This window comes from Salmo salar, chromosome 01 (genome assembly GCF_965601325.2).
Source record: "Salmo salar chromosome 01, fSalSal1, whole genome shotgun sequence".
In the NCBI taxonomy this organism is placed as follows: Eukaryota; Metazoa; Chordata; class Actinopteri; order Salmoniformes; family Salmonidae; genus Salmo; species Salmo salar.
The window spans coordinates 152,321,737-152,329,626 of NC_138291.1; the positions used below are offsets into that span (position 1 = coordinate 152,321,737).

The window sequence follows — 7,890 nt, forward strand, 5'->3', positions numbered from 1 at the left end:
TAGATACTGCTCTGGAAAATGCTGTGTATGTAGAAATATTGAATGGCCAATAATTATTTTGCTTAACATTGTGCTTCATTCAACATGGACTTTAAAAAAACATTCCCACATTTTTCTAGAGCCACTGAACACACTGATTGGCACGTGTGTTTTTCTGTTGCATTAGAAACATCTGGTGTTTCATGGTCAATTCCACATATGCTTAATGAGCATTGCCATGACGCAAAAGCCCATTTCACTTACTGAAATCTAATTAATTTTGGCGTTTGTGCCGAGGATGTTTTAGTTGCGCAATTTTACATCCAAAAGGTGTTTGGTGCAGTTTTTCTCAAATAAAATGCGTGACATGTCATGTAAACAAAGTCAGGCAGGTCTGTCTCTCTGTCTATTGAATAGAGTGCGTTCCCCCCATGTTAGTGGGCAAATGGACATCGTCAAATCAAAACTCAACCTCAATTTACACGCTTACATTCCAAACTCCATTTGACAAGCCTGACAAATTCCTATTTAAACTAGTCAATTTTGACACTAGAATAACTGATTCATGCCATATAGTTTTCATAGGGATTCATTGCTTTTTAAAGGCAGTCCCTCTAAAACACAGCCAACCCTAGGCATAAGCTGCACATCCAATGACATGATCAGATGTTGGTTCAGTGCTAAGAGTACAGCTTAGTTTATACCCTACGTACATAACTGCAAGTAGCTATGCATATGTGCAGGTGTGTGACTCAAGATCGCCATGTTGCGTTGCTAGGGTGTAAGTTATAAAAAGTAAGCACCTGCTGGGTGTCCACAAGTGGCAATTCAATAAAGAAGCAATCGGGAAATTAACTGATGTTCTGTGGTCAGAGGTGACAGACAGACCTGCTGCACACAGCCAATGTTACTTATGGACAGTTACAAATGTGGTGGCTGCTTATTTGTCCCATTTTACACATGTATAGGTGTGTATAACCACACAAATGCGAATTAGAAATGTGTCTTTTGCATATCCTAACCCACTCACCCTCAGAAGGGTCACAGCCAGGACCTGCCATCACGACCCTGGAGCAATTCGAGGTAACAGCCTTGCACAGGGGCTGTCTTCTCACCTTCGCTCAGGTATTTGAACTAGCAACCTTTTGATTGCTGGCCCAACGCACCAACAACTAGGCTACCTCCTGCAGGATTACAGGTTTGTGGTCATGTGTATATTGATGCAGATGAAGAGGCAAAGGAAAGACGTTTATATCCAACATTTATTATTTCAGTGTCTTAACAGTAGAAAGGCATTTCTACAAAGACCAGATTCAATAAATAACTTGTTCCCAAGCAATGTTAACATGTCAGTTAGCGTGTCACCCAGAACCACCCAACCCCTTCCCCTAGAGAACCCCTTTTCAAACTGCCTGAGAACAGCAGCGAGCCTCGAATCCAGGCGGACTATACCTCCGCCACACAGCGAAGAGAACATCTCACTTCTAAACAATATTTCAGAAGTCTTTCCAGCAGATTCATCATGGTTGTGTTTCCTCTCACCATTTAAGTCCAATATGTACATCTGTGCCTCTACCAGAGAGGCGAGGGGCAATAGAACAGAAAGCAGAGAGTTGCTCATGTAGGCTGTAGAGACCCTCAAGACAGCCTTACAACTCGTCCTTTTCATCCTGATCTCCCTCGGTAGGGTGACCGCCTGCACTTCCGTAAAGCTTGCTGATGATGGGCTGCACCACCTCTTCCAGCTCCTTCTTCTTGGCCTGGAAGTCCTCCAACTCAGCATCTTGGTGAGACTCCATCCACTCAATCTTCTCCTCTACTGCTTTCTCTATGGCTTCCTTGTCCTCGGGAGAGAGCTTGCCGCCCAGCTTCTCCTTGTCACCGATCTGATTCTTGAGCGAGTAGGCGTAGCTTTCAAGCTCATTGCGGGCATCGATGCGCTCCTTCAACTTCTTGTCCTCATCGGCAAAGCGTTCTGCGTCGTTGACCATCCGCTCAATGTCCTCAGGCGTCAGACGATTCTGGTCGTTGGTGATGGTAATCTTGTTCTTGTTGCCCGTTCCCTTGTCCTCGGCTGTGACGCGCAAGATGCCATTGACGTCAATCTCAAAGGTGACCTCGATCTGGGGCACACCCCGGGGTGCGGGGGGGATGCCAGTCAGGTCGAAGGTTCCCAGCAGGTGGTTGTCTTTGGTCAGGGGACGCTCACCTGGAGGAAGAGGGAAGTAGAAAATTAGAACCAGAGCCAAAGTAGTATAAAAATGCCACGCAATCGTAAGTGGATGTAGCTACAATGGGCAGTGATGAATCAAATGCATTTACCCTCGTAAACTTTGATGGTGACGGTGGGCTGGTTGTCAGAGGCAGTGGAGAAGATCTGGGACTTCTTGGTTGGTACCACAGTGTTTCTGGGGATCAGCTTGGTCATGACTCCTCCCACAGTCTCAATACCCAGGGTCAGGGGGCACACATCCAGAAGAACAATGTCACCTGATGGACAGTAAACCATTAGTTGTGATATAAAATGTAGCTGCTATGATATACATAATTGAACCTGCATCTAGCCTACATTTCCTTATGTAAAAATAAAGAATGAAATGTGAAGATACCTCTGCCTAAACTGAGCATAGTGTATGAAGTGCATGGCATTAGCACATTGACAAAGACCCACGTGTGTCCTCTCCAGACAGCACTCCAGCCTGCACGGCAGCGCCGTAGGCCACAGCCTCGTCAGGGTTGATGCCCCTGGAGGGCTCCTTGCCATTGAAAAACTCCTTCACCAGCTGCTGGACCTTCGGGATACGAGTGGAGCCGCCCACCAGGACGATCTCATCAATGTCGGACTTCTTCAGGTCAGAGTCCTCCATCACCTTCTGCACAGGCTTCATGGTGGAACGGAACAGGTCCTGAAAGACAAAATGGCAAATGAATGAAGTTCAATTAAGTGGAAGATGAATGTGATCATTTGAGTTGGATATTCCAATGTCAGTGGGCCAGCAGTGTCTTGACTGTTGTACGTGATGTCACTAAGAGGACCAACTCACCATGTTGAGCTCCTCAAACTTAGCACGGGTCAGGGTCTCTGAGAAGTCCTCTCCATCGAAGAAGGACTCGATCTCAATGCGGGCCTGGTGCTGAGCAGACAGGCCTCTCTTGGCCTTCTCCACCTCACGACGCAGCTTCTGCACAGCACGGTTATCCTTGCGCACGTCCTTGCCGGTCTTCTTCTTGTACAGCTTGATGAAGTGCTCCATAACACGCTGGTCAAAGTCCTCTCCTCCCAGGTGGGTATCTCCATTGGTGGCCACCACCTCAAACACACCATTGTCGATGGTCAGGAGAGACACGTCAAAGGTACCGCCACCCAGGTCGAACACCAGGATGTTCTTCTCACCGTCCTTCTTGTCCAGGCCGTAGGCGATAGCCGCTGCGGTTCTGGAATAGAGAGGGGAACAGATGTCAGCATGCTCTTGGCACATATTGAGTGATTTAAAGAAATATTGGACTAGTCAGTGTAATGTTAATTCAGTTCCTGCATTGTGAAGATGCACTTACGGCTCATTGATGATCCTCGTGATATTTAAGCCAGCGATGAATCCAGCATCCTTGGTGGCCCGACGCTGGGCATCATTGAAGTAGGCGGGTACAGTGACCACAGCATGTGTGACCTTCTTTCCCAGGTAAGCCTCAGCAGTTTCCTTCATCTTGGTGAGAACCATGGCAGAGATCTCCTCTGGAGCAAAGGTCTTCAGCTGACCACCACCAATGTCCACCTGAATGTGGGGCTTGCTCTTCTTCTCGATAACCTAGTGGATTAAAGTAGCTACTGTTAAGCATCTACTCTAAAAACAATATGCACTACTTCAGCATAGTTATATGCTGAATAAGTAGTTATTTGCATAGTTACAGTGTTCAGGCAGGAGTGTGTTTGTTAGGCTCACCTTGAAGGGGAAGTACTTGATGTCATGCTGCACAGCGGAATCGGTCCAGGCGCGGCCAATCAGTCTCTTTGCGTCAAAGACTGTGTTCTCTGGGTTGGAGGTGAGCTGGTTCTTGGCTGCGTCACCGATCAGACGCTCCCCCTCAGCGGTGAAGGCCACATACGATGGGGTGATGCGGTTTCCCTGGTCGTTTGCAATGATCTCAACACGGCCATTCTTGAACACACCAACACTGGAAAAGGAAAGGAGTATGGATGAGAAATAAGCATGGAAAGCATCAACCACCTCACTTCAAGAAATGATAGTCATTTAGCCAAATGATTGAGCATATGAGACTAATGATTAATTTGCCATTCATTACTCAATTAATGCTTACCAGGAATAGGTGGTCCCCAAGTCGATTCCAATCACTGTCCCAACGCTTTCCCTCTTGTCGTCATCGGCAAACACGCTGCCGGTGACCAGCAGAACAACACACAGAAGCCTCATCTCTATTCTGTGTGTTCACGCAAGTCTTTGAATTTCTCCAATCCAAAGTTACATCTAGAATTGGCTTCCTATTTCACAAACAAAGCATCCTTCACTCATGCTGCCAAACATACCCTCGTAAAACCAACCATCCTACCGATCCTCGACGATGTCATTTACAAAATAGCCTCCAATACCCTACTCAATAAATTGGATGCAGTCTATCACAGTGCCATCCGTTTTCTCACCAAAGCCCCATATACTACACACCACTGTGACCTGTACGCTCTCGTTGGCTGGCCCTCGCTTCATACTCGTCGCCAAACCCACTGGCTCCAGGTCATCTACAAGACCCTGCTAGGTAAAGTCTCCCCTTATCTCAGCTCGCTGGTCACCATAGCAGCACCCACCTGTAGCACTCGCTCCAGCAGGTATAGCTCACTGGTCACCCCCAAAGCCAATTCCTCCGTCGGCCACCTCTCCTTCCAGTTCTCTGCTGCCAATGACTGGAACGAACTACAAAAATCTCTAAAACTGGAAACACTTATCTCCCTCACTAGCTTTAAGCACCAGCTGTCAGAACAGCTCACAGATTACTGCACCTGTACATAGCCCATCTATAATTTAGCCCAAACAACTACCGCTTCCCCTACTGTATTTGTTTAGCTCCTTGCATCCCATTATTTCTACTTTCTTCCACTGCAAATCTACAATTCCAGTGTGTTACTTGCTATATTGTATGTACTTCGCCACCATGGGCTTTTTTGCCTTTACCTCCCTTAGCTCACCTCATTTGCTCACATTGTATATAGACGTATTCTTTCTACTCTATTATTGACTGTTTTACTCCATGTGTAACTCTGTGTTGTTGTATGTGTCAAACTGCTTTGCTTTATCTTGGCCAGGTCGCAATTGTAAATGAGAACTTGTTCTCAACTTGCCTACCTGGTTAAATAAAGGTGAAATAAAATTGGGGTTTTTTTTAAGTTAAAAGCTAACGAGTGGTTAACGTTAGATAGCTGCATGATCAATTTGAGACACGGCGTGCACAGCTAACGTTAGTTGGTTAACCATTTTCAACCATACTAGTTGACGGCAGACAGAAGCATATAGAACAGGTGAAGTACTTTTTAACACTCCATGTTTAGCTGTAAGGTTAAGTAAAATACCCCCCCTCTCCATTTAATTTCTGGATAACCTGTTTAATAACTAGCTAACGTTAGTTAGCCACCAGGAAAGTGGCCCAAAAACAGGCTCCCGGAATTTCTTTTTTTTTAAGTCTTCATTCTTAGCCAAAAAGTTAAATTTACATACCTTTACAAAGAAACTCTATGGCGTCTTATTTCCAGATTAAGTTCTTCAAATATGTCCACTTTATGATTGTGAGTCGGTAAAATTACGTTCAATGAAAGGTGCTCTCCGTTTATAAGCTGTCACTTCTTAACCATTGTGGTGGCTTCCCATTGGTCAGACAGCAGTTCGTTGGAAGGCGTTCATTGGCAGCACCAGGCATGCTGGCCTCTGCTGATTTGCACATGTTTGGTTTACTGTACGATGCTGATAGGCTACCTGTCAATGTCTCAAACCCCAATTATGTGAATGCCGGTGTCGTACACTGAAATGTAGTTGGTGCATTGAAATGTCTGTCTTTTGGGGGGCATTTTCCAATTTCAGGACCACTGTAATCTAGTGTGTACTACAATACAGTAGGCCCAAGCCTAATAATATATGTGTAGGGGAAGTAGTGAAACTAGTTCCACGTTGTGAATTGTAAAACATGATGGTAAAGTGGTGGTAATACATTATAATTACCATGTTATTACAATAGAAGTGGTGACTAACCATTCTGAGCAAAAGCTACATGATCTGACTGTAGCTGTGTAAAAAAGTCAGTGAGTAAGCCATAGAAGGTATAAAGGAGTAAGCCTAAGGCAATCAAAGTTAGTTGTTACATCAGCTAAATTGTACATTAGTTACATCAGCTTAATTGCAAGTGTGTGGACAGGAATTACCACAATAGCAAGGCTTTACTCATAGCCCCTAACCCCTGTTGCAATGGTTTATGCATAACATGAGACATACTCTGAAGTAGATGTACGCTCTTGTGAGAATGGTTATATCATTCCTGGAAAGTTATTGTTATTGTTACATCCGATCACTGTACATTAGTTACACCATGGGAATATTCATGTGTAACCTTTATTTAACTAGGCAAGTCAGTTAAGAACAAATTCTTATTTACAATGACGGCCTACACCGGCCAAACCCGGACGACCTGGGCCAATTGTGTGCCGCCCTATGGGACTTCCAATCACGGCTGGTTGAGATACAGCCTGGATTTGAACCAGGGTGTCTGTTGTGAGGACTCTAGCACTGAGATGCAGTGGCTTAGACCGCTGCACCACTCTGGAGCCCCACAATATTTTAAAGATATATCCTAACTCCATATGTTGCAATAGTTTTTGAATGAGAAATAGTCAGAATTATGCCCACCAGTATATTTGCTGTTTTGAAAATACATATTTTGCTTTGTGGCTGTCTTTCTGCACACCAATGCACACACATTCTATATTAATTATTTTGTGATGTACTTTTGTTTATGATGATCAGACATGGGACTGTAATATGTGTTGTTATTATTGTTATATTGTCACTTCCAACTTCCAACCAACAGCTTCAATGTGTCAAGGAGTAGGCTAGTGCCAGGCCAGCTCAGTGAGAGAACAAAAATAGTTACAAACGTATCAGTGTAGGTTCCGTCCCTCTCTTCGCCCCAACCTGGGCTCGAACCAGGGACCCTTGCACACATCAACAACTGACACCCCAAGAAGCATCGTTACCCATCGCGCCACAAAAGCCGCGGCCCTTGCAACGCAAGGGGAAACCCTACTTCAAGTCTCAGAGCGAGTGACGTCACCGATTGAAACGCTATTAGCGCGCACCACCGCTAACTAACTAGCCATTTCACATCGGTTACACTCACCCCCCCTTTGACCTCCTCCTTTTCCGCAGCAACCAATGATCCGGGTCAACAGCATCAATGTAACAGTGTAGGTTCCGTCCCTCTCTTCGCCCCAACTAACTAACTAGCCATTTCACATCGGTTACATCAGCTCACTAGCCCAAGGCCTGCAGTTGGCGATACTGAGTCGAAGATGAAACGACTCAATATCGCCATTGCCGGCCTTGGGGCTATCACTTCGTGAAGTTTAATGGCCCATACAGTACAACATAAGCTGATAACTGACTGAGCCAAACTAATCCACATGTGATTTAAGATGAAACAATGTGCCATGTTTCTGTATCTGTTCTGGAAAGAAGATGATCATATCTGATAAAAATGTAACCCCTGAGGTGTATATGAACGTAACTAGAGGTGGGTCGGCTCCACTGAAGTATTATCAGAACTGTGGGCTGCTGTTATGATTTGCCTTCCTGTTTTACCCTGAATGCCTTGTGGCATTAACCAATCAGATGACTGTTTGCACAGAAGCGCGGGAGC

At 45.3% G+C, this 7,890-nt stretch overlaps 1 protein-coding gene across 1 annotated transcript; it reads right to left on the reverse strand.

The window, feature by feature from the left end:
* Window positions 1-1,223: 1,223 nt before the first annotated feature.
* Window positions 1,224-5,844, reverse strand: LOC106567149 (endoplasmic reticulum chaperone BiP). Its single transcript, XM_014136127.3, has 8 exons — window positions 5,703-5,844; window positions 4,297-4,477; window positions 3,921-4,152; window positions 3,535-3,785; window positions 3,024-3,414; window positions 2,651-2,885; window positions 2,302-2,469; window positions 1,224-2,188 (listed from the first exon to the last, which is right to left on the reverse strand). The coding sequence occupies exons 2-8, from the start codon at window positions 4,407-4,409 to the stop codon at window positions 1,629-1,631; spliced, it is 1,950 nt and encodes a 649-aa protein (XP_013991602.1). The 5' UTR covers window positions 4,410-4,477; window positions 5,703-5,844; the 3' UTR covers window positions 1,224-1,628.
* Between the last annotated feature and the right edge of the window lie 2,046 nt (window positions 5,845-7,890).

What these genes read in the sequence shown, in the direction of transcription:
- LOC106567149 (XM_014136127.3), bottom strand. Translation starts at nt 4,409, where the DNA reads ATGAGGCTTCTGTGTGTTGTTCTGCTGGTCACCGGCAGCGTGTTTGCC. An exon ending in TTGGGGACCACCTATTCCTG is followed by an intron (nt 4,153 to 4,296) that starts GTAAGCATTAAT and finishes TTCCTTTTCCAG; the next exon opens with TGTTGGTGTGTTCAAGAATG. An exon ending in CACCATCAAAGTTTACGAGG is followed by an intron (nt 2,189 to 2,301) that starts GTAAATGCATTT and finishes CTCTTCCTCCAG; the next exon opens with GTGAGCGTCCCCTGACCAAA.